Source organism: Sylvia atricapilla, chromosome 3, assembly GCF_009819655.1.
Source record: "Sylvia atricapilla isolate bSylAtr1 chromosome 3, bSylAtr1.pri, whole genome shotgun sequence".
Lineage (NCBI taxonomy): Eukaryota > Metazoa > Chordata > Aves > Passeriformes > Sylviidae > Sylvia > Sylvia atricapilla.
In genome coordinates this window covers 91,009,275-91,036,810 of record NC_089142.1, presented here as the reverse complement: position 1 = coordinate 91,036,810, position 27,536 = coordinate 91,009,275, and the positions used below count along the sequence as shown (strand labels likewise).

Here is a 27,536-nt window from a genome sequence, read left to right as displayed (position 1 = left end):
ACACTGGGCAAAATAACTGTACATAATTATGACCTGGCTGAAGAGTTTTCATCTTCTAAGCCTTCCTGTATGTTTGCTCTTACTATGCTTCCACAATGTATTGATATTTTTACTGGCATATTTATTGAGAAGTAATTATCTCCCTGAGATAGAGAAACCATCAAGAAAATACAGTGCAAAACTAAACCACAGTCCTTAACATAAAGGCTGCCAGTTAAATCCTCTTCTGAGCCCAGGCATGGTACTAACTTTGCAGCTAAGCTGTGAGATATCCAAGTGTTAAGCTTCAATTTTCCTTACAGAACAAACATACAAGTACTGTTCTCTGCATCTCAGCCTCTCCTCTGTGCCTTTATGGGACAAGCTGAGCATATGACACAGCCTCCTGAGGTAATCCCTCTTGGACAGCTGCTGTTCTCTCACTCCCTCATCACCTCTCCTCCGAGCTGGAATGCACAAGCTGCTGGGGCTGCCCCTGAGATCTCAATAGGCAATGGCTTTTCTGCTCCTGACTGGCATGATGGAAAGATTGGAAATCAAAGGATCTGAACATGGACTCATATAAGCAAGCTCCAAAATCCCTTTAAAGCTATAGGGGAGAGCACAAAGCCAGTAACAGTTGGTGCTACAACCTCTAAAGCATCCACTGCTGGCAGAAGTTGAGGATTTCCAGCAGGGCTGCTGCCATTCAGAACTGGATGCGAATTTTAGCTCCTGGTGTAACAACCATAAAGAATGAACAAAAGTGAATGCAGGCAACATTTAAATTATAAATTGAGTTTTACACATAATTCTAGTTGTGTAAAATGCATTTCTTCACAATGATAATGCCAACAGGACAATAATAAGTTCAACAGGATCTTTGCACAGGACAGATATACAGCTTTGCTAGCTGTATCTGAGAAAGAAAACCTGTTCATAATTGTCATACAGCATTTTATAACCTTGCTAATAGAGTTCAGTACTAAATCCGAGTACATTCTGTGATGGTAGCCTAGCTGTGCTTCCTGCAACTCTTGTTTTGCTGAGTAGGTAAAGTTTAAATCAATAGCAAGGGCATTCTTCTCCATCTTCTACCTTCAGCTGCCTTTGCTATGATTTTCCACTTTGTAAAGGAAAACAGCAATATGAAAAAGCACCACACATTTTAACTCAGAATTCTTGAAAGTTAAAATGATCAAGAAAACATATTTATGATCAATCTTTGGCGTTGTGAACCAAACATGTGGAAAATTAACATCCCAGCATTATTTCAGGATCACTTCTAGTCTAGTCATTGAGATTCAGTAATTAAGAAAGCATTCTCTTTCCACATTCCTTATAGCAAGAAATAAAGCAGCAAAGAACCTTTTGTTGAATCCAAGCATTTAATCTTCTTTGTACATAATCCCACAAGGATTAATAACACCACACAGCCATGTCAGGCTCTAGATAGTATCCAAAATCAAGCAGTAGCCTGTACAGAGTGCTATACATGTGAGACAAGCCTGTCCTGTCCATGTTTCAAAATTTTCTAGTTGATAGCGCTATTTAGGTTTAACATTTTGCCAGTTCAGACAAAATCATTACAGTACAAACCCTGTTCTGCCATTACTAGCTCTGAAAGCCACTATGTGAAGGAACAAGACAAGTGATGTGAATACAAACCAACGGTGTACTTAAACTCTACTGATCTCATGTTAGGCACAGACCTGTCTTGCTTAATTGGGTAGCATGTACACACTTAACAGACACATGTACTTCCATAACATGTAGACCTTTTCAAGTGATTCAAGGCACTTTCCATTCATATATTCACCGGCTTTTTAAATAAGTAATAACTGACAGCACTTTTTTGTTTCTCACAGGCTCCAGCACTGCACAGACAGTACTTTCTTCCAACATACTCACTGCTGCAAGTTTGTCTCTTATTAGCCATGCCTGGAGGACTCTCTGAGAAACCAAACCCCTTTAGGAATACCACTCACCAAATCTAAAGTACACAGACTGATCCAGCACTTAGTGCGAAGTATTCAACTACCCATCCCTGCCTCTGGAAAAGGCACAAACTAGGACAGCATCGTGACTTGCACCGTGCAGTTCAACCATCCTCAAGATAATATCCAATGTCCCTGACTCAACATTCAGTCTATCTCACACTTTGGCAGGAAACCAGTAAGTCCAGGGCAGGGTTTTATGAGGCTACCTTGGTTTCATTTTTGGGGAAGTCTTTCTATCATTTTGCCAGGTCACGCTGTACTGCACTCTAAGGAGTACAGCATGGCCTGTATCGCACCAGCTATCATTCCACTAACTCCATGTGAATTTCTCCATGTACACGCAAGAGAGAAAAGGAAAGAAAATGTCCTGGGGTGACTTTATGATGCTGGTATCCCTATTATCTGTCTTTTTGCTCAGAAATGGGTCTTGTAGCTTTAAGCTAGGCCCAGAGAGAGAGAGAGAAGGGAGGGAGCACTGAAATTTTTTCGCACTGTATTCAAAACATAGAGGGTAAGAGTTCAGCTTTCTCCAAGCTAGTGGCAGTGCTCTCTGAGTTCTCCACTGCAGAGAGAAAGAGAGAGAAGTGGGGAGGGTTTCTTGCTTTTTTGCTGGTTTTCCTCCTTAGCTATGGCAAGAAAGCTTTTTCCAGGGCAGGTTTTTCTTCCTGGAATTGTTTGGCTTCTCTCCAGTCCAGAACACCAGGACAGTCGCCCAGGGGCTCCCCCGCTAAGCTGTTCTGTGGCCTGGACACCAGGTCTGAACCCCAGAGGGACTGAAAGAGACTGAGTGAGCTGAGCCACACCCCACAAAAGGACCCTCTTTCTCTGAGCCACAGAAGGACTTTCTCAATTTGCCATCTCTTCAGAACAATGAGATGTTTGCTTGTTTAATAGTATTCACTTTTTCATGCTGGTGAATGCTTGTTAAACAAACAGTTTTTTCCACTTTTCTCTAAGGAGATTATGTCCAGAACTGTTTAGGGAGGGGCTGCTGAATTCTGTCCTTTAGGGAAGCATCCCTCTGGGAAGTTTCCTTCCAAATTTGTTCCAAACCGGGACAGAAGAGAATGCTTTACTGACAGCACTTGACTAGTTCAGTAAGTAGGCATGAAGCACTGCCTCTAATTTCTGTTTGCTGCTGGTAAGGGATGATCAAATATGCAAAAAATCCAAGCTGTCTAACATTCTCTATTGACTTCTATTTGACATGTCCACCTTCAAATTCTAGACATTATGAAGTTATCATGATTTCAAAATTAACAACAGAAATAACATGACTAAAAAAACTCCCCGAACCACTTAATATAGACCCAAAGTTTTAACATCAGCTTCATCTAATAGAAAAGTGATTGAACTTACACTTCAAAGCAAACAGAGATAAGGATCCATCTAACTGTGCTGGCAGCATTTACTAGCACCCTACTTCTGCTCATCAGCAGGTTTGCAGAAATGGAGAAAAGACTGTGAAAAGAATTCAATGTGGAGGTGAACTGCAGAAGGAGAAAAACCCAGCATACTCTTTGTTTCTTTTCAGCATCATTTTCTTCCTATATAACTAAAATACAAGACTCGATTTATGAAAATTAAAGCCGAGTGAAGAAGGAATGAGAGACAGAAATTAAGTGTATCCTAGAAATTTGACATTTGACCGATAATGATGGAAATGGATTTACTACCCGCATAGTAATTATGTTTTTAAATTATATCATAATTATTCAAATGCAACTGACCTTGCCATGTATAACTCTAAAGAACTGCATGTACAGTAGAAAGAACAGATTTTAGACTGTTTGCAAGCTGAAAGTTGATTATGCTGAAACATTGCATAGTGAAGAATAATGTGCTTTGACCCAGTGAGATTGAGCTGATTGGAAACAAGGTGAGACACTAATTAAAATCTGTGCAGCACCTGGAAATTAGAAAGTGATTTAAGTCTGAAGTGTCACTATTATCAATATATGAACACATATCTCTTTGGGGGGGGGGGGGGGAAGAACATATAAGAAGAACACAGCTAGTTGTTCTTTATTCTCTAGACTCTTCAGCTCATCTATGAATTCTCCACTAATGTGTCTCATGCTAGAGATTTTTTCTAACAAATTTCTAGACTTTTCTTAAGAGATATTATTTTCTTCTGCATATTTGGGAAAATTACTTTCAAGGCAGATAAATTACTATGTTGCAATCAGTCTTAAAAGGCACAGGAAAATACCTTTCAAATATGCAATCTGATCTAATAGGGTTCAGTAAAGCTTCACGTACACTGATGCATTAAATAGATACATGGAAAGCCATATTAAGTCTAGATACCAAATTAAACAAGATTTGTCATAACTGTCATGGTTAAAATGCAGATTCTGTTCTGTCACACAAGAAAGTTACACTGAATGTCATCTTAAAATAGTTTCTTCTCTGCAAGTCATGTGTGATTATAGGATACTACATCTAATCAAAACAATACTCAAAAAACCTCTGTTTGTTCCAAAGTCAATTTCAAGCACTGGTAAGTGTTCTGTATTTTATTTGAAACAGTCTGTGCTTGTTCAACAAAAACTCTTATCCTAGACTCATCACTACAGTATCTGAATGCACTCTGGTTGTGTCTTTAAAAAACAAAGTATCTATGAGCAAACAAACCCACAAAAAACCAAAACTGAACCCACCATACTCTGTGGCTTGCTCATTCATCAGAGAGGGAAAAAATGTGTGTGCAATACAGCACAGTAGAATGGCACAAAGGGAGACTGAGTACATTTTCCAAAATGCATGGACAAAAAGGTGATACCATGGCCCTTAGTTTGGGTAGGTGCTCACTATAAAGATGTACCTTTACTACCAAATGAATTAAACTCCTGGAAAAATCAATCTTCAACCCGCATTGTAGTAGGAAGATTCATTATCTTTGAGGGTTAGGGCTGCTGACTCTGGTTGGCCTCCCATATCTTCACAATGAAATCTTTTGTGTCTCTCAGCCCCACGGGGTCCAAAATTTGAACTTGATTAGTAGAGTAGGGTAGAAGTATACAGAATGCTAGTGACCCGTGGTAGGGAAAAGAATTCAATATTCAATACCAACTGGACCGTTCCACGTACATCATCACACCATGACACTCTATCCAGGAACAAAGGTTCTCAGCCACAAAAGTTTAAAAAGGACAAAGTGTTCTGTGAGTGTAACAAGGTTTCAAGAAGACACTACACTGTGGTGCTGAAGATAGCTAAGCTAGAGACTATCAAGACTGTCTGCATGGTATAAAAAGCAACCAGTAAAAAAATTCAAAACACTAAACAAAAATAAGCAGTGTTGCCCCAGAATCTTGTTCCAAATCCTGTCCTGTCCTCCCCTGACATTTGAGTCATATAAGCTAGTACTTGCTTGCACCACAGGAGGAAATTGCTTATTACATTTCCCATTATACTTAGGTAACTATGTATGAAAATAGGGATGCCATCTATAGATATGAAACATTGCATAATGACAGCCTACAAACATAATATGTCACCAGAGGAGAAAACAAAGATGACAAGGAGATTGTAAACAACCTAAATCAATCCATTGCAAGGATAATAAGAACTATCCTCAAAGTCACCCTTCCAGGGGTAAAGCCAATTGTTCATAATTTGTTAGTGCATCTAAACATTTACCCTGGGAGGCAGGGAAACATGCATCACCTTCGGCTGCCAAAATGAGCAGAGCTTGCCTCCATTATCCCACTTAAACAAGTCACAGCACTGAGTAACAGTGGACAACCTGCAGGAACCGTAAGAGTTTACATTTTGAGGATTTCCACGTGTGTTTGATGTGTACCCATAGTTCAACACAGATATTTTTAGAAAAACTTTGAACTGCTCATCAAAGTACGGGAACACTTCCCATAGGATGCCATGGAAATGCAGTGATGTAAGAAGTGCTTTCAGGTCAATCACAATGCTATGCATGATGTCCATCAGTGCCATGTCTGTTCCAGCCACCTACATGGAGGTGAAGGAGGTAGACTTTTGAGATGTGAGAAAGCAGACTGGGGAAAATGCCAGGTAGGGCTGATTGATATGGAGCAGATACTGTAATTAGTTGGAATTAATGGTCATCCTTGCTATTGCTGTATTTTAACATCACCATCAAGAACTAGTCCAAGACAATGGCTAAAGAAAGATATCACAGCACTAAGCAGGTGAAATGAGTTGGCAAACCCAAAAGTCAGTAGTGTCAGGAATTATAAAAGTTAGGAAAAAAGCTATCTGACTTAGAATGAGGAAAAAGAAAGGCAGATCTAACTGACTACTTTCCACAAGTTTCAGTAATTTTCCTAAGTTTTCATTTTTTAGACAAAAAGTCTCAAAATGTATGAAAAATCTACGGCAAAATTTGATATTGACATCAAAAAGGTATAAGATGGTAATGTTGGCTGCCTGAAATTATCTATCATATATTAAGGAAACGTGGTGCAATGCTTTTTTTCCCTGCCCCCCCCCAATCAAAGCTTACTACATTTAATTTTTTACAATTGTATTCATTAGATGTACACTACAAATCACATTACAAACCTTTGGTATCGTACCACGAAAGCTACCAAAGGAGTACTGGAGGATTTCCCAGACAATCTAATACAGAAAGCTCTAAAGGAACTGAAAAACTATACAAGTTTCAAACTCAGTTATGTATAGAGTTCACAGTAAAAGCAATGGGTGTGAATACTGAGTTAAACTAACTCAGTCTAATGCAGTAATTGCTTAAAAGCTCCCTTCTTTAGGAGGGAGGTTTGGGAGGTTTTAAATGACCAATGGTACTGTAACTGATAGATTGAGATCCTCATACTAAAAATAATGAAGTAACACAAGACCCATCTACAGAAAAAAATCCTAAATTAACTTACGAATCCCTTTGAGTTCACAGTAGCTGGGGATGCAGAGACAGAGAGATTCCTTTCTTTGTCCAGAAGATAGTCACACAGGCCAGTGCACGGGCCTCACCATACAGGAATTCTGTCTCAAAACAAGGATTTAGCAAGCAGATACACAGGATGGCCTAAAATATCATCATAATATGTAGGACGAATTGAGGCCCAGCAATTTAGATGTACAGCTTTTTTTTTTTTTTTTTTCCCTTTTTTTTTTTCAGCCAGACTACTGAAAAGTGGACACCACAGCTCAGTGTTTCTGAAAAAAAAAACCCTATTCCATTGCACCTATTTGAGAGGACAACTTACAGCCAGAAACCTGGTTTAAAGTTCAGATGCAAAGCCATAGCCTTCAATGTGTTGTGTTAGAAATAAAAAAAAAAATCTACAGGCAACATATTACAGAATACTATTACCTTCACACACAGACACCTATTACTGCAGTGTTGAGTAGGGCCATCAGTTTAGGTAAGATGTAAAAAATAGATGGCCCTGATTTAACAGCAAATGGTGCAAAAATGATGAACGTTGGCTGAGGAACAATACTGTTATCTAAATCATTAATAGCAACCTATTTCAGTGTTGCTCTTGAATAACGTGAAAAGTGACTTTCTGAAGACCTTTTCCAAGCAAAGGTTTTCCTTTCCCAGATCATAAAGGTAGGATTGGAAGATCCATTCGTTTTTGCCTTTATTTAAATAATTGAGTCTGTCAACTAAAGTGGTTGTGGCAGTCTCCTGCCAGGGATGAAAGACAGGGTGATAAGCTTCACATAGCTAATTACAGCAGCAACCATCCTAAATCCTCTCAGAATCTGTTTCATAGAAATATCACTTTTCTGTGGAATAATTACCTCTTACATGCCCAATCCTATTCCTGACATGCTTATTTTAATGCTCTGACATTTTAATGCCATCTGCCTCCAAGAAGGCCAGCCTGACACGCTGTCAGAACTCAATCCACGCACCATCTTCCTACTCCCCATCAATTCACTCTTCTCCTAAAATACAGAGGAATTGCTTCTCCAGTGCCCAGTGTTATGATTTACCATTTGACAGCATGAGTTAGGAGGTGCTTCTATAAGCAAACCACCGCAGTTCTCAGCCTACTTGTACATGTTGTGACTATGGTTTCTGTAAAGTGAAAAGGAATCAAAGCCCATTGCTCTTGGATGCACCAAATCCCTTTAGACTATGTTTTCTGAGTCATTTGTGTGTGCAACAGAAATAATTCACAGTCCTGCCACTAACGCCATGGCAATGGAGGAGAAAAATCTCTACTCTTCTTTACCTTCAATCTTCAAAGGGCCAGGTATAGCAAAACAATGAAGTGCCTTCAGTCAAACAGGACTAGTTGATGCTCCTATCTTCCCTTTCTAATACCTTGCTTGCAGAAACAGTGAAGAGGAAGAAGCACAAACACCACGGAGACAGAGAATTGTCTCAGAAAACTTGTATACTAGGAACAGATTTTATTTCCCTCCTGCCCTCTGCTTGTTCTGCCTTATTGTTCCCCCATTTTGTATTCCCTGATTCCTTTCCTAGGTTTAGTGATTGACAAAATGCATTGTCCATTTTATCAGGTCTGCAAGATCACTGCTGCATCAGTGCTTCCCTCCCTACAGGCTGTCACTAATAACTTTTGTGAGCTGACATTTCTCACAAAGTCGGCAGAAATGTACACTGCACAACTGGTTGCCAGGTGCTCATATATAAATATTTAATTGATACCTTTTTGTTTAGTAGCAACAACTCAAAAAAGCACAGATGGAATGATATCAAACCCAGAATAAATTAATAAGACAGCTAATGACTAGTTTATTACATATAAAAGAATAAATCATCTCTTTAGAGATCACTTTCATTTCTTTGTATTAAAAGAAAACACTGATTAAGCATCTTTCCACAAACATCACACAGATTTCCAAAAATCCCAACCAAGCGAAACCAATCAAAAAATGGATGCTATGTTCAACATCCAGTGCACTTCTAAACAGAGTAATCTGGGAGCTTTCATCAGTAACATAACTTTGTCAGGGTTAGTACTAAACTGATTACATAGAAAGGGAACCCCATACCTCCTTAATGTTGATCATAAATTAAAATGTAGGGGAAAAAAAAAAGAGATGCAGTCAAAAAAGAATATTGACTTAAAACACTTCTGTAATTTGTTTCAGGATTATTGCCATACATTTCTTTATCATTTACAGTATATTTTGTTCAAAAGACAGCAATAAATGGGAAATGCTCTTTTGGTGCAAGTTCTCAAGCCTGGTCTAAGCACTCAGCATGGCTGAGTGGCTCTCTGAAACACCTCTGCTCTGATGCAGGCAGCGTGGGGAGCAAGCAGGAGGAGCCAGAAGTCCCTGGCTCAGTTACATGACTGGAGCACTATGAGAGATGGATACAGGCTCTTCAGGAAGGACACCATGGGAAGGCCTGGACAGGGATTTGTTCTCCGTGAAAGAGCAGCTCGAGTTCATGGAGCTGTGCCTGGGGATGAATGTCCCTGTTACAGACCTCCTGATCCCACAGCAGCACTCAGGCAATGCAGCATCAGAGTGCATTAATGACAACTTCCCAACATGGGCAACCAACAAGAAAGATGTTCTGCTGGACCTTGTACATACAAACAACAAAGAACTGGTCAGAGATGGGGAAGTCAGAGGCAGCCTGGCCTTCAGCCATGTGGTGATGAATTTCAGGATCTCAAGAGGAGGGACCAAGGCAGTAACCAGAACCACAACACCGGCTTTTAGGAGAGCAGAAACCATCCTTTTCAGAGATCTGTTTATAAGAACCTCATGGGATACAGCCCTGGAGAGAAGAGGGGTCCAGGAAAGCTAATTGATATTCAGGGATCACCTCCTCCAAGCTCTGGAAAGGTCCATCCTGACAAATAAGAAATTAAGCAAAAGCAGCATCTGAGAGCAAGGAGCTCCTTACTGAACTCAGACATAAAAAGGAGGCTTAAAAGAGGTGCAAGTACTAATTCCATTGTTAGTCTTTGGAGGACTTATAAGCCTGAACAATGGGATATTTTGATTACTGGTTTATTTTTAATTTATCCTTCTAATGAAACTAGGGCCCACTGCATGCATTTCTGGCCAGACTTTTGCATCAGCAGTTCTTGGGGGCAGCATTTGGAGCTAAAATCACATAGCTTTTTCATAGAGAAGCAAAACCTTTATTTCTATATAACAGAAACAGTACGAAGTCTGTTGATCTCAACACAAACATGATGTTGGAAGAGATACAATTTCAGGGTCCAAAGCTATATGTTATGAGGACCAAAAAAAAAAACAAAACAACAAACAAACCAAAAACAGAGCACAAAATGCTGACCCAACATAACGGCATTAATAGCTTTGCTATTAGGAGAAAATAACTTAGTTATGAGCAGAAAAGAAATCACTTTACTCCAATAAAGTGATTTCAGGGGATGTTTAGGTGGGAATCATGGAGAATTTCTTCACAGAAAGGTTTGGCAAGCATTGGGAGGGCAGTGCCCAGCACAGTGGTGAAGTCACCATGCCTATAAGTCTTTAAGAAATGACTGGATGTGGCACTTAGTGCTGTGGTCTAGTTGATAATGTGGTGAGTGGTCAAGGGTCAGACTCAATAATCTTGGGGGTCAGTCTTTGTCTAAATGACTCTGTGATTCATAAGAAAGTGAACTAAAATTTACTCTCATATATGCATGGTTATTCATGTTACTATGCTTTAAAAAGTTATTTTATCTCTATCAACTGGAATCAAAATGTCAAATTATCAATTCTGTGAACTGGTGATGAAATATTTAGTAACTACGAATTAAGTCAAGTGTCTCCATAGAACACAGAGGAGGAGTCAGGTTGCTGTGACCACCCTGCAGAGGTTCTGGAAGGTCTGTACTACTTCAGTGAAATAATAATGGATCCCATCAGGATGGAGCTGCATCCAGGACACTGAGCATAATGAGCACAAAGATATGTCAGCTTTCTGTGATTAAATAATTTGCCAGTTTGATCCCCAGAATGATCTTTGCTCCTCTAGCTTTAGCAAAGCCTGTAACTTCTACACATTCACTTCCACAGCTGAAACACCTTAATGAAAGCTGTCATTATTTTTGTAATTTACTTCTAAACTCTTCAGAGACGCTATCAGCTGAAGTGAGAGACTTCTTCTGGAATATTGCTTTCTGAGCCTTTTGCTAAGGTAGAAGAAATTTGAGAATAATTTCAGGCCTTCCTAACTGATTGGTTCTATGCACATGACAGCACTTAATAAAACTTTATGTCACTGCTCTTAGTTTGAGGTGGACCAAGTTTTAGTCCCCACTTCAATACAAGAGGAGGAAAAAAAGCACACACTGAAAACAGCAATGTTAGGCACAAAAATAATTTTGAGAGGGACAAAGGTATGTATGGTATTAGACACTCACTTTCTGACACTCTCTTTTGAGCTCCATGTCTTTGACCTTCACACTCTTCTCTAAGCACTGTCCAAAACCAACAAAGGTTAATATTCTATAATACAGGTAACTTCCCTCCTAGCACCAAAATATCTTTTAACTTGGTGACATAAGTAAGACCACATCTTCTTTGAGCAATTGCTGTATAACTGTGTTACATCTGTAGTTTTGTGTCATGCACCATAAATCTTCTACACAGATTGCAATCAGAAATTCAGAGAATCATAAAACCATTAGGTTGGAAAAGACTGACAAGATCCATCAAGTCCTTTTGGCTGAATACCACCTTGTCAACTAAACCACATTGTGAAGTGCAATGTCTACTTTTATGAAGAATTCCAAGGAATGCTAACTCAACCAGTTCTCTGGGGAGCCTGTTCCAATGCTTAACCACACTTTCAGTGAAGAAGATTTTTCCTAACATCCAACTTGAGCCTCCCCAGTACAACCTGAGGCCATTTCCCCTTGTCCTGTCACTTGTTGCCTGGAAGAGACCAGCCCTCACCTTGCCACAACCTCCTTTCATATAGTTGTGGAAGGCAATAAAGTCTCTCCTGAGCCTTTTTTTTTCTTCAGATTGGACAACCTCTATGCTCTCAGCTGCTCCTCATAGAACTTATGTTTCAGACCCTTCAACCAGAGACAATTCAATCACAACTTTTTACCTAGTTATAGCTGTCACTATTAATTTTTGAGAATCAAAATCCAAAAGAAGAGCTTGCATATCACATCTACAGGAAAGCACAAATAACAGAAGATTGGCCTGCAGGAGCAATTTCTGCCTGCTGTACAAAAGACTTTGTTGCTATCAAGTTTGATCTTTCATACAGAAGTGAAATACAGACGGTTTCTATAAAGTTTCTTGTCTTGGAGTCAGGGCTTAAATACTACCTGTTATAACAAGTCCTGTAGGCAGTGGAAAACCTGCATAAGATTATGCTCTGTACTACCATAAAATAAAAAGGCAAAAATATTAATAAGATATTGCAAAATTATTCATTATAACAATTGCTCTTGAGTCATATAAAGCTCTGATCAAACAGTTCAAAGTATCAACAAACCTTCAGTTCTGGAATCTGGAACAAGAGAAGGCAGGGAAAATCTTCGAGAGGTGGGCCCCCACCTCTGATGAACCAGGATTCCTGCCCATAAAACCAGAGACAAAAAGTGAAGGAAAACCTGGGAACAGCTATTCTTAAAACCAGACTGAATCCAGGACAAGCAGTAGTGTAATAAACAACAGATCACTGGAGGACTACTAGAAGTTATTCTCCAACTTCAATGAAGTCAAGCTGCAATAAAAGCATTCAGATAATAGATGTCATGTTGTATCTGATTACTGAAACAAAGTTAATCCAAAAAAGTAATTTGTTTTTAAATTACTGAAACAGTTTGTTCATTTAGTAAAAACTAAAGAGCACTAACCCTTCTGGCTGACTTTAAGCTTAATTACTGTGATGTTAACAGAGAATCATCTGGAAATAATAGTCCAGAATTAAAATACAAATGTGAAGCATTATCACCAAGTTTTATCATACTTACATGTTTCTTAAAATTGTCTCAGATTATACAAAAGATGTATTTTCTATTTGCAATTGTTATTTTGTGAAGAATTATTTAGAAAGGCAAATTAACCCTTACACTGGTCTTCATATAAAACACTGTTTCTTTTCACATTCCTTCCTGTCAGTTCTGTAGATTAAGAGATGTTTGTTCTGCGAAGGCTGTCTATATTTTGACAATAGGCTGTATCACCCAAAAAGTATGAAACACTTCATTCCCAGATAAAACACTACTAAGTGTTTAAATCACAAGCTGGAAGATCCCATTTTTCAGAAACACAGGAGTGTATTTTGCTCAGCCATTGTTTGCTACTAGTGTTACAGACAGTCATTTGGAGGTACATACTTCATTCTAGCAGTGAGAATGAATGCAAAATCCCTCTTTATGCTGATCATACAAATACCGGCCTGTTGGTTGTCACTAGAAAACCAATAACTTAAAATACAATTATTAGTTATTTTGTTAGTCCAGTTCAAATCACAGTGAGAGAAAGAAACCATAACTATTGTCGAAACATATTTCCACAGAGAGAGGGAGAAAGAGGATAAAACAGGTTTCCATGGTTACTTTGTTACCCATCCTCATTTTTCTGTTTACATAGTTTATAAACAAGACACTATAAACAAGAAGAAATGAAATATTTATTGAGATCTACATTACAGAACGCTCCCATCATATGTCTGTTTCAACAGCTGACTGTCCAGTGGTGCCCTAAGACATGCTGACATCTCCTCACTGCTGCTGCTACCAGGTACTTCATACCCCCTACAAACATTACAAACCCCTGCTGAATGTGCACAGAGGAAGTCCTCGAGCCAAGTAATTTATTTTCAGTAGAAGATGATGCCTTGCCTTGAAACCAACAATAAAACTGTAGGTTTCTCTCATGTAAGTAAAAGCTCTTGCTTGGCTACCAACTAAAACTTACTGATCATCAAAGGCTGCTCTTAGCTTGATCCATTTCAACAGTTGCAGTTTTAATAATTTACTTAAAATACAAAAGAAGTTCTTATCTCCAGTCATCACTGTAAATGAAAGCTAATTCTGTATAACAGCACTTCGAAGCAAAAATGTCATCTAAAGCAGGTCATTTTTATCCTCTATAAACTTTTATTTTAACTAGGCTTCTTATTGCCTAGAGGAGGAATGACAAGTAAGTTTGTAGTACCACTAGTACATGGAAGATTCCAGACATGCCATCAAAAACTCAGAAGTTCTATATGGAGAACCCAGTGTGGAAAACTCTGGAGGCATTTCAGAGTTCTTGGTATTCGGATACTGATCTCATTCAGTTAAGAGGCAGCACATGGCCTCAGGTCCCATATGCACAGCCATCATGCAGCAGCACAGCTCACTTCGAGAGTGACAGGTGACAACAGTCCTGCAGTACCCAAGATCTCAACAAAATGTGCTAATTAGAATCACTGAATTGTTTAGTTTGTGAAAAACTCTTAGCATAATGAAGTCCAACCACTGATCCAACACTGCTGAGTCCACCATCTAACCTTGTCTCTAAGAACCACGACTACATGTCTTTTAAATACCTCCAGGGATAGTGACTCAAGCAGTACAGCACAGACTACTTACATAACATTCAGAGACAGACTTTTTTTTCTAAGAAGCAACATTTTTCCTGCTGTGTTGTAGCCAAATAGTGTCCTGGAAACTTGTGTAGATTAAACACTATCAGCCTGTCTACCATCCTACAAGCAAGCTTCTATATTTCACTGCTGCTTTGTGTTTGCAAAAATTTCTGTCCATGAACACACTTACTCTGTTAGACAATCTGTGAATTTTGCAGAGATCAGCTATTCTCTTCTCCATGGCAGGATCAACTTAGGTTACTTCTGAACAATATTTGCCCCTGAGTTATTCCCACACTCTGAGGGCATGCAAATAGGAAAATTTACCTGAGCAAGACATGGTCTGTTTTGACTCTTCATTTCCATCCATCTAGGTAATATAATTTACATATATATGTATACTTCTAATACATATATATATATGCACACATATACACACACACGTATATATGAGTAACTCAAAGGAAAACCCTACTGTTCTTTACATTCTAATGCCAGTTCCTTATAACTGGTTAAAAAATTAAAGACAGTATTTAAAACTACTGCATTTCACTAGCTTCACTAGCAAATGTCCAATATTTAATACTTTCAGAGCAATAGTCTAATCCAGATTTGCAAAGCAATTCATCGTACCAAAATGCTAGATACATTTTAAATAATCTCTAAATCTACCACAACTGTCTCTGAAAGCACTAGTACAAGGAATACTGTTATCCCTATAGCTACAGGAGATAATGTTCATTACATAGCATTAATATTCACAAAAAATTGTATAGCAATACTTATTACTTATACATCCTGATTTTCTTTGCATCAGTCAAGGCAGGGTTCTTCTTTATTTAATGGGTTTTTTCAAGTTTGGTGTTACATCACATAACTCAGGTGAGCAAATGGGATTTTGCTGTTCACACAGGACAGAGCAGCAGAGGCTGGTTAGAAAGTAGAGTCAACTATTGAAGTATCCAGCTATGTTGCTTACAAGAAAGTGATAAATCTTCTCCAGGACAAAGGAAGCAAAGAACCGTATGACAGCTGACAGTTATAATTATCCTTTGGTTGCCATGACCTTAGCTCGTTCTTCAGCACTGCATGGAAGTACCGCAATTACATTTTGGGGTTAGAATAAGAAACCTACAGCATGTTATTTTACTCACTTATTTCAGACAGTAAGATAAATAGAAGCCTCAAACTTTTGACCTTTTATTCCTTCACAAGCATGAAACCTAGGCAATTATTTATTTGTCACCTCTAAGATGGAAGCCTGCATGAAATTTTGATTCACATAGCCTAGTTTCCTTAGGAGCTAGGAAAGGAGTGTTTCTCTTTAAACAGAAGCCCATAAACAACACATATTTGTAAAGATGTTAACCTGCATGCTTTAGATGTGCTTCTTGATTTTACCTGTGCTGCTTAAAAGACCACTTTTTACTACCGTTTTCTATCTACATATATAACCCACCTAAATATATGCAATTAAGAGCACACACAGACTGAAATCACTGTATTTCCTTTTTTAGCTCTAAATTCATATCTGCAATAGGACAAGTCTAAATCCAACAGTTACTTCCTGTCCTGTTTTATCATCTGTTCTTGATGTTACATAAAGTGCTTATACTAAACATCACTGAGCTCTTATATAGCATTCTTAATCCATAAATCTCAAAGTACTTTACAAAGGATGACCATTATCCTGCTTCATCTATGAAAAGAAAAAACATGGACATCTTCAGAGCGAAATTTGGATCTCAATAAATTCCCATAGTCCACAGTGAAGCTGGAATTGCACCTCCCATCACAGTACCACTGGTTAGCCAGAACAGCATTCATCCCTGCAGAGCCTTCCATGACACTGGTGCCTGTAAGCTGCACTCAGCAATTCCATACACCACTTAGGCATCAATCCAGAGAGAATACAGCTTTCAATGTGGTATCTTATTCAGCTTGACAATCACTAAAATGCCTCCCATCCCACACAGGCAGCACTTTTAAACTGTGTACTTTACCCTTCTGCTTACAGTTCTAACACACCAACATTACCATCAGTGGTGGAAATAACTGAGTCAAGTGCTGTCCTTGGGCTTCTCTACTGAAATCAATACTACTTCAGACAGATACATTGGTGCCAAGGTCTGAAGGTTCAATTCAGGTGTCTCAAAGTATTTTCACTTCCACACAAACTCTAAAACTATCTGATCTAGGGGTAACTAGGTATGAGTTATCAAACCTCCTGCTTCATCCTTTCCTTTACACTTTTTGATTGGTTTTCCATGTTCCCTGTTTGCACCTTGCTCTAAATTAGATGTTTAAACTCATAGACTACCTTAACTCTATAAACTCTCCTGCGCTATTCAGAGAACCTAGAAACCAAGTACAGGAGATAAGGACTGAAAGCAGACTGTATACTAACCACGTGGTATACCAGAGTATTCATCTGATTGAAACTGTCACACAGTGCTGCATGGCCATAAAAGAAGGATGCTCTCTCTTTACTTCAATAATGCTTCTATCTGATGATGTTCTATCCAGATGCCATGATGTGAGAAACCTTTGTAGTTTACAATTTTGGATTAAAGTTAAAGAATTAGTGCTTTGATATGTGATATCACAACCATTTCAAATCTACCTCTAGACCCAGGCAAGGTGAAGCAAGCTGACCCTGTGCAAAAAAAACGAGCCGAAGAGCCATAATCTTCATGAAAGGAGTCAGAACACTTCAGTCTCCATAACACTCCACACAAAAAAGTAGCCAAGGAAGAGAAAGGCATGCAAGCATCTGCCCACAGGGATAAAGGGAATCATCCTGTATTCTCTGGTGCTAAGCCAGATAGTCATATAACACAAGATTCTAGGAAGAGCTGCTCAGGATAATCTATCTCCTGTCTGATCTGGTGCTTTCAGGAAGAAAAGGCACAAAAGTATAGGAGACTGTATAATAGGCTGCATCTTCTGGAATGCACGTTTCCTAAAACGGCACCATCTTCCAAAAAAGAGACGGGCATTCTGATGGCCTCATTCCCCAAGACGTTCTAGAGCGAGCAAAGCTCGATGCCCTGGCAGGCGGACGGCAGCGCGGCCCGGGGCTGTCGGCAGCAGCAGCTCCGGCCGCTCCCGGCCGCTCCCGGGCAGGGCGGGGCAGCAGCGCCCCCCGGCGGCGGCGGCGCAGCGCAGCCAGGGCCTCCTGCCGGGACCGCGGCCCCCGAGCCTTCCCTCGGCACCGGGTCAGCCGCCGGGCACACAGGGAAAAGCCGCCGGCACTGAGGGGTTTGTTTTCTCCCGCAGGCGGCAGGGAACACGGGGCGGGAGGTTTGTCACACCGCCCTTCCTCGGCGGGAGGAGGGAGCTCAGAGCGGCAGCAGGGCCGGCGACAATGATTCAGGCTGAGGCGTGTGCTGGCTGCGATGCCATTCGCTGCGCTGCACACAACTAATTTACCAGAGGCTGGAGTAGAAGAGTACTCTTTTCATCCTATTTTTTTTTTTCTGGCTCTGGTCTACATCTTAACAATTCCACTTTGAAAAACATGTGAGTTTCTACAACACATCTAAAACCTAGAACAACTTTGAGACTGAAGTCTATACCAGGCCTATCCTCCTATTTAGGAGCTGTAATCATATCTTTTAGCATGCTAAAGTACAAATATGGACCACAAGAAGAAGAAAAAAGACAACGTTAAAAAGGTAAAAGACAAAAGAATTAACCAAAAAGCAAACACAATTAAGCAGATTTCTGTAAACTTACACTCTAGGTCATATTAAAATTTACACATGCTTAGCCTTTAAATAGAAGTGTTTGGTGGAAGTTGATGCAGTACATAAAATATTGCTTAGGTAATGACTTTTTATATATTCACTTTTGTAACTCTGAAATACTGATTGCCTAATCTATAAATGATGCAAAGTCCCTCAGACTGAAATCACATAAACTCCAGCCAAATTCTGGCACTTAGAGCTAGGGACAAAAGGTTCCTGTGACATAACTTCCCAGACTACACAAAGAATAAAGTCAGATTCCTTAAAATCACAGGTGATTCAAGGCTGCTGGGCACACACTTTCTTCCAATACACTGAAATGTAACTCTGTTAAAATACTCAGAAAAATTATTTAAAAGTAACATGAGCTGAATCTTTAAATACTTAATGTTTCTGAGTGTATTTCTTACTCATAGATAGTAACTCAAACACCCTGCAACAAAAATAACAAACTGTTTTAATTCACAGTTGCAACACATAAACATGATAAGATCTGTACATTGTTAATCCCAACCTCCCCACTTCAACAGTTTAAGTTAAATGTCACATTTACATAACATTTCCATAAAGATTCAGTCTTGTTTATACAAACCCCAGCCTTATTTTTGCAACATGCTCGATGCTAATTCATTATGTAACAACAGATTGTTTGCTGTTTTCAACAAATAAAAGGTTTCATTCTGAGGTGTTTGAGAGACTGCAACTCCTCTGAAGCAATTTAGCACCCAGTCTTTATTACTGTTTCATCAAGCTTTTAGGGTTGACTTGTTTTGAAACAAGGTATTTTAGACACTGTTCCCACTCTAAGACATCTCAACTGATTTTACACATCATGGTCACTTGTGGAGTTCACACTTATGCTCAATACACAAACAGGAGAAGAGTCACAGAGCCTCCCAATGCAATCCACAGGAGTTCAGTTATAGACTTTCAGCAGTGGTCGTGTTGGCCTAAAAATTGGAACATTTTAGAAGATTCCAAGCACTATCCAGCTTGTTGGTTTTTAGTGAGGTCTTTTGTTTTCTTTTTATTCATTCCACTTTGCTCTTATCAGTGCTTTCAACAGGAACACATTTAGACCAGTGCTGCCCCATTCAAAAATTACAAACAACAGCAAACTTCGCAGAACTTCCAGTGCATCTGAAAGCAGAGTTCACAGGAGTCTGCAATGCAGATGGATGCAACTGCAGTATTTTATAAAAAGAGCTACATTTTTCCAACTTCTCCATGCAGAGCCCTCTATGGATGGATTAGCCGCTATTGCCTTCTGCTTTAAAACTTTGAAATGACTTTTTGGAGAAACCCTAAGGCCCCATATTGAAAGAAAGAATTCTCTAAGCTAATATCACTACCTCTTCACAGCAATGAAATAAATGCTTTAACCTTAAAATGACATATGAATTAGACATGAAGCCAATTCAATCACATCTACTGATTATTACAATTGTGTTTATTACCAACAAGACTACATATTTAGGTTTAATATATGCTAAAAATCACAAAATTTCAATTAAGCCCCGACAAAAGCTGTCTCCAGCACATCACACCACATCTACATCACAATATTCCCAAAGATGGGAAGAATCAGATTTTGTTCCTCTTAGCTCCTTGGCTAAGGAGACATTATTTCAGTGGGCTATCTTTTCCAAAGTGATAATTTTGTAACACAGCCTGAAAACAGCCCCTTTCTATCTTGGTCTGCTCCAGAATCTTGTATCACAATTTGACACTCTTGACTGAAAATACTGCTTCTGCTATCTCCACTGGCTTTATCTGCACTGTTCCAAAAGAGCACAAAGTTCCCAGGATTTCAAGACTAGTGAATACTAGAGTCTCATACCCTGCAAGTCTCCTTGCTTAAAGGCTAGGGATTGGAGGCAGAAATTACCCTAAAGATAATTCAAGTACAGCAGTTACAAGTATTCTACATCCAGTGGTCCTACCTGCACATGACAAACAAATCACCAGCATTCCTGGATCCTTCCCCAGAAAGCCTATCAGTAGATTTAAGTGGAATGATGCAGTGCATCACTTGCATCATTGGCAGTTTTTACTGTCTACGTGACTTTGATAATTACAGATAGATATAAATTGTTTTCCTTCATCCAGACATATTTCTGCTTACTCAATACTATTGTGCAAACAGTGATCCAAATGAGAAAAATGAGACGCATAAAGTTATCAGAGACATACCACAGGTTATACTAAAAGAGTATTTTTTACTCAGGAGGTGTCCCATTGACACAGATACACATAAAAGTCAAATAGATCTGCTCCAACCAGTCATCTGGAACCTCCAGGGGAAGCAGTACAAAGATATAGCAATACTGGTTAGGAATAGACCAGTCAGATCCATACAAAGCAGAAATTGTTCTACAGGGCGCCACTTTGTCCTCAAGGTGTCTGAAAGAAGGTGAGTGCAGCACTGTGGCCATATTTTATAGCAAAAGGCCAAATGTCATCCTTAAAAGAGAAGTTCCAAGTGTAAATACTAAGGAACTACAAGTGGTGGCACAGGAAGACAAAGCTGATGTACTTGTATCCACATCACCTATCAGAAACAAGTGTGAAGGACCCCCAGGAACACACAGAGGTTTTTGCCCTTGGGAAAACATTGTGGTTTGCTTCAGAAGATAGCTTGGGCACATACTGTTGTGAGAATTGGGACTGTTCAGCTCAGAGAAGGCTCTAGAGAGACCTTACTGTGACCCTTCATTTTTAAAGGGTGCTTAAGGGTGCTGAAAGATGGGGACAGACTGTTGAATAGAGCCACTGTAACTGGACAATGGCTTTAGGCTAAAGGAGGCTAGATTCAAACAGAAGGAAGAATTTTTTAGTACAATGAGGGCGATGAAACACTGGAACAAGTTCCCCAGAGAGGTAGTAGATGCCTCATGCCTGGAAATATTTGAGGTCAAGTTGGACAGGGCCCTGAGCAACCTGACCTAGTTGAAGCTCATTCCAGGGTAGGATGGACTAGGTAATCCTTAATGGCCCCTAAGAACAAAAACTATTGTATGATTCTATGACTGCTGTATATGCTTTAAGGCTTACCAGGTATCCAGGACACAGAGATAATCAAAAAGTCAAATTTCTTGACAAAACAACAACAAAAAAGAATGCATCCTTGGGATAGCTAGCACTTTCAAAGGCAGAGGTGTCTATCCACACATCTTTATCAATGCTGCTGGAGAAAAGTGGAGGTACATCAATGCTGTGCTGTCTACCCCAGCTACAACATATTAGATCATCAATGGTATTTTACGGCCAGCTACATTGAAAAGAGCAGCAGAGGTGGAATAGCATTAGCAATGGTATTTGGTTCCCAAGACAGGGCCATGTGTTACACCGAGCCTCACACAACCTGTGTCCAGCTGTTGGAGCCAAGAATCACCCCTGAGCTTGCCCAGCAATGGAGTTAGAGAACTGCTGCAGTGTATGTTGACTTTCCAAGACCTGTGTGCAATAAAGGGAAAGGGGTTTGTTATTGTGGAAATTTTGGGGTGTGTTGGGGGTTTTTGGTCAGTTGTTTTTGTGGGATTTTTTTTTTCAATACAGTGATAAAAAGATCTCCTTGAGTTTCTTTTTAGGCAGGGGCATAGATTTCTTTGGCTTGGGACAGCTTGAAGATGCAGGGTCCCATGGGATTCCACAGCAAACTAATACATAAATTGAGCCAGATTATAAACAGATTTTTCCATTTCTTCTTTCATAATCATACCTTGGTTAGAACAAGAATCCACTCTTTAACCATAAGATCATCATGCCCTTTCACAGAGGTGTTCTTTTCCTAACTAAAAATCAGTAGAGGTCACCACACAGTACATTTTGATCCTAGAGGTAAACTGTACCATGCTTTACCTGAGAAAACTAAAAAACATGATTTCCAAGTTTTGTACCTAGAGTACTTTGCACCCAGGACTAAGCTAGCCTAAATAACCTGCAACTCTAAACAAGCTAAAGTAATTGCAAGCCATGGGGTGAGCTGAGAGCACTGCTAACAGATGGATGCCTTTCGGAGACACTGGGGGTGCGTGGTCCTGCAGCTCTCTTCAAAGCCAGATCTCTACTGAAATGAGTATGATTCACACTTTTTCAAAGGCACAACAGAGCTGAAAGCACAGAGATTTTTCAAAAGAATCATGCCTGTAGGAACTGTCATTCTTCCCCACTGTCCTCATCAGTGCTGTCCTAAAGGATGCACTGTTTGGCATCAGGACTGTAAATACTCCCACAAATTCACAATTTTATTTCAGCCAATGCCCTGTTCTCAGCACTGGATGAAATGCCTAGATAAAATAGCTTCAGTGAGCAAAAAGCAATAGACAGCCTCTCTTTCTCCTCTAAACTGCTATGCTGAAGACTATTTCTATATATTTTTAACTCTGAAAATACACCTATAGCTCCATTCTGAAAATGCTCTGATTTAGGAGACAAAGGGTTGTTTTTCCTGCAGTCACATTGGGAAAATATTACTACTTTTGTATAATACTTATGTGATTTAAATACAAGATTAGTAATTTTGGTAATCCTAAAGTAATAACAAATAGGTTCTTTCATATCATTGTGTGAAAACATGGGGAAAATAACCTTCCAAATATAGTAGTATATTCCGCATTACTACTGCCAAACCCAAGTTTTCATCACAAAAGTACTAATCCTTCCCTGGTGAGTTTCCAGGATTCCTGCTTCAAATATAATGGTATAGCTAACAAATGCTCAAAACCCAGATGCCCACATACTCAATTGCACTTTACTTTCACAAATACAAGTTTCATGACACTACAGGATTTTGGCTGGCAAGCAGTAATTAAAAATCTAGTCCCAGTTCTAGAATGCAGTTCAGTCTAAGTCAGTAAACAACACATTATTAGCCATTACAGTATAATATGTACCTACCCATAGTACCTTTGAAAATATGAGATTTTTAAACTTTTCCAAGCTATCTTCAACTGTGCTTCTGATACCATTTTTAAGATATAGATAGGTGGACAGAAATTATTTCCTAATTTTTTATTAAGAACACAGAAAAAACCTTGTGTAGTTGCAATTCCCTGTAATACTTTGCGTCATGCTTCATCAGGGAAGCCACTGACTGTGTACACCAGGCTAGTACATACAGTCCTAGTTCCTTAATCAGCATTTAATTAGATAGATTGCCCTTTTAGCAGAGATTATTTTTAGTTTTGTTGGCCTTGCATTTTGTATTTGCAAGTGTCATACTGGGTTCCCTGTTCCATGGCAGGGTCGAGTCAGAGTTAAAACAATATAATCTCTTTTGCATTTCAAATCCCACCTCAAACTTTCAATGCTTTCTGCAAGTTGGGTTTGTTTGGGTTGATGTTTTATCTTTCCTACTGTTTTATTTCAAATGGAAATGCAAACTGTGAAGAGGAGAGTATAACACATATGACAGGGTTGCACGAATACAGGAGATAAACTGCAAGTTCTCAGGAGCAGAGACTGTCTAGGCAAAAAATAACAGTAACTTTCTAAAATTCACAAAGCAAACCAACACAAGATATTAACACCAAGTCTGACTCAAAAATTATTATGACCTATTAAAAGGATTTTTAATTATTTTTTTTTTAGTTAAGGAAGCACAAGCTCATTCTCGTGCAATAGAAGAGAAAATTACTTCCTCCTTAGCAGCATAGCTACAGAGAAAGCAGTTGATATAGTTCACAGAGGTAGGTAACAGGCTGAAAATAACTAAGCTGAAGTTAGAAGAGGAACTGAACAGGACACACAGCTGGCTTTGAAAAAATCATACATTAGTCAAAGATGACATTCACCTCATGCCAATTCCATGGCTATTTGCAGTCCAGGATCACACAAACATACAACTCAAATACTGCATCTCCTTGGGATGTAAATCAATGTTGTATAAGACAACAATATCTTATGACAATCCTTGTATGAAGCAAATGAAAATATTTTATGGCAGAAGCATTACCAGGGGCTCAAACTTAGTACATCAATGCTTACCATGATTCTACTCTTGGTTAAGTAGTTGGACACATTCCCAGACCACCTTCTTGGACATGGTATTTCTTTTATAAAGTAGCATCTTTAAAACCATGTCTCATATGATGATTTCAATTTCTTATACAATTATTTACAAACAAAATCTGCTTGTCAAAATATAGATGGAACTGATTTTGTAGAACTGATACCTGAATTTATATATTGAGTTGTCTAAGAACTCTAAAATACATTTAGTACATTCAGTAATATTGACACTATGCCTTTAACGAAGGAAGTGATCTGTTAAACATTGTAATGTTGCACATGAAGAGATACAAAGAATAGCCCTAACTTACAAAATCTACAGCTCAAAGGCTATGAGAAGTGGGCTCGCCTGCGCAATCTTAACACAAACCCAAGTTTTTTTGTGGCCTAGGCTTGTATGATCTCCTATCTGGTGCCAAAACCCACTGCATCAAAGCCACAAGGACTCCTGTGTGAAGGCTTAAGAGAGGCTTTATCCAGGAAATGTGACAAAATAGCCTAAAATAAAGAGTTCAGCAGCAAAGCCAACTCAAGGGAAGGCTGACACCACCTGATCCTTATGGTGGGACCCAAACATACTCTGGCTCATACTGGATTCATTCTTCCAAGGGAGAGTTCTTCACTGATAGACATTTCAGTGGATGAAATAATTGATAGGATTCATTCTCTAAGTGCCCAAAGACCACAGAAAAATTCATCTTTCATGGCACACGCGTCCTTGTAAAGATCAGTAGATGGTAATAGGTACTTTATTAAATATGAAGGCAAACACATTCTTGGTGACATTCCATGACTTTGCCCACACAAAAACCTCTAAACAGCAAAAACAGTTTCTCAGTGTAGAATTCAAATGCATTAACCTCCCTTTTCTTGCTGAAGTGCCCTGCTTTAATTGCTTCATCCCTCTAAATACCATCAACTAAAGCACTCAAACAATGATTTCAATTTCCTTATTCATCTTCAGAACATAGTCCATTGCACACATCGAATAAAATGGTTTTTCTGTTGAGAATAGAAGACTCCCCTCCACACTCCAAATTTTCTATAATATTCAAGCCCTTTTAACAAGATATGAAGGTACTAGAGTTACCAGGAGAAAAGAGTTTTTAAAGCTGTTCTTGAATACAAGAAAAATTAAGACTTTCACAGCCACTCAAATTTCCTGAATCATGTTTTTCTGAAGAAGTTCATCAGAGAGTGACATTGGGTAGATAGCCAAGACAAATAGTTGAAGTTTTTCATAATAAAAAAATAAACAGAAGACAAAAGCTTACCTGACCAGAAAGCGATGCAGCCCAACGTCAAAACTTCTGAAAGAAAAATAAGATCCACCAAATTTTAATTATGAAAAATTACTACTCTGTTGAGTATTGTACAAACACTGTTTCAAAACAATAATATCAAATATAAAGTTAAAAAACTGATAAAGCAAAGAACTAAAGTGTAACACACAGTTTCCTGCAATGATATGTGAAATTTAAGATGATCATCATGAAAAATTTAGGTGCGTGTTATAAAGCTCACAAATCTCTTTTTGGAGTATTTATTCAATAAAGTATCAACATTCAGAGTATTATAACACACATAAAACATAAAATGTGTATATACTGCTACTAGAAATAATGTAAGGATCCTGGTCACCAGCACATTTTCTGTCATATGCAAGTAGATCCTCTGTGCAAAGCTGCTGTGGACTCTCTTTCACCTCTTCTGTTCTGTACTGCACTAAAATGCAAGAGACTGCTGTGAATTCTCTCCATGATAAAGAATCATCAAAAAAATTCCCTAATGTCTCCTTAAAACATAGAATTTCCAAGAAGCAGACCTTACAATTGTGTTCCACTCACATAAGTAAGGAAATTCACTTTGAGGACTTCTGACAGTAAGTACAAGTTGGATCACATTAAATTACAAGAACCATGTCTGAAATCTTCAGCCCTAACAACACACATTGACAGTAGCTGTCAGCATTTCTTCCCCTTTTCTGGTTCCTCCATTCCTAAGATAACTCGGGAGAACCAAGCTCATGAACAATGTACTAGCAAATCCTTGACACTACAGGAAGGTATCTGCTGATTTAAGTCATTTACCTTATATCTGAACTATGTGCCAACCTTATGGGACTATCCATATAACCCCAGATTAACTGTGTGCATAATGGCACAGGTGGAAAATGCAAGTGGTCTTATTCCCAGTACTGGACTTGCTCTGGAATGGGCTTAAATTTCACATACATAGAAAACATTTTGCATATACTAAGCTTTTGAGCATTCTGTTCCAAAAAACCTAATTAATCTTTTTGAGTACAGCACAGTTTTCTTTGAACAGTACTGCTTGCTGTGTGCTGCCTTGTAACTGAAAGAGCATGAGAAATCATCAGATACTTAACGGCATCCTCATAACAGCAGACAGATAACGAGCTGCAGAAATTCCAGGAGTTAACAGGGAAGGAAAGTCCACTTGTTCAGCAGGGAAGAGAGGAGAGCAACGAATTTCTCACTGAAAAGCTGCCTTGTAAGAGAAAAACATTCTGCCAGAAACATGAACCTGATCATCATTAAATCTGTATTTTTCACAATCCTTTCTTGAAATCATTCCACCTTTCATGTTATTGTTTTAATTAAACTGTGCAATTAAACTGCATGAAGTGCATCCAGTTATCTTTGTGCATTTCTCCTGCCTGTGTATTTCTCCATTTGGCTCCCTCTCTTCACTATAATATTCTCTGTTGTACAGACAGTTTTCTGTATTGGAGCTGGACACAGTTTGAACTTTTAGCTCTGCTGATCTTTTTTCCTAGGACCAAGCACTCAGAATGTTTGTGCTGGGACAGGGAGAAAAAGATACTTGCAGAGTTTCAGGAGAGAGCTGTATGCAAAAGAGCCACCTTCCACATCTTCAGCCAGGCTGATCATTTGAAGTTCTACCAGCTGTTCTCCATGGCAATCACCAAATCTGCTACAGTCTCTGATGGGACACACACACACAGAGCTTCTTGTGGACAGGGATGTGGAACATAAAGGTACCACTACTTTTGACATTGAACCAAAAGCCAAAGGACCTGGGTTACCAAAAGCATGAAAAGTGAATGGTCCTGCTAACTTGAGATATCAGAGCTGAAGGAGATTGGGGTGGACTGAGGCAGAGTGGGTTCAGACAGGGAGGGAAAACAAGACAGTTTGCTGTAGATGCCATAACATGCCTTTGCCTCATTTTTCACTCTTTCCAAAACATTATTTAAAAAGCATATATATTTATATAAAACATATATCTAAAGCACTTGCTATTAGAAAAGTTTTG

General features: G+C 39.0%; 1 protein-coding gene across 1 annotated transcript in view; it reads right to left on the bottom strand.

The window, feature by feature from the left end:
* The window catches only part of HHAT (hedgehog acyltransferase), a 146,194-nt gene that overhangs the window by 86,833 nt on the left and 31,825 nt on the right, over positions 1–27,536 (bottom strand). The window contains exon 8 of the mRNA XM_066316139.1: positions 25,511–25,546. Within this exon, the coding sequence (XP_066172236.1) occupies positions 25,511–25,546 (36 nt within the window). The remainder of the gene's footprint in view (positions 1–25,510; positions 25,547–27,536) is intronic.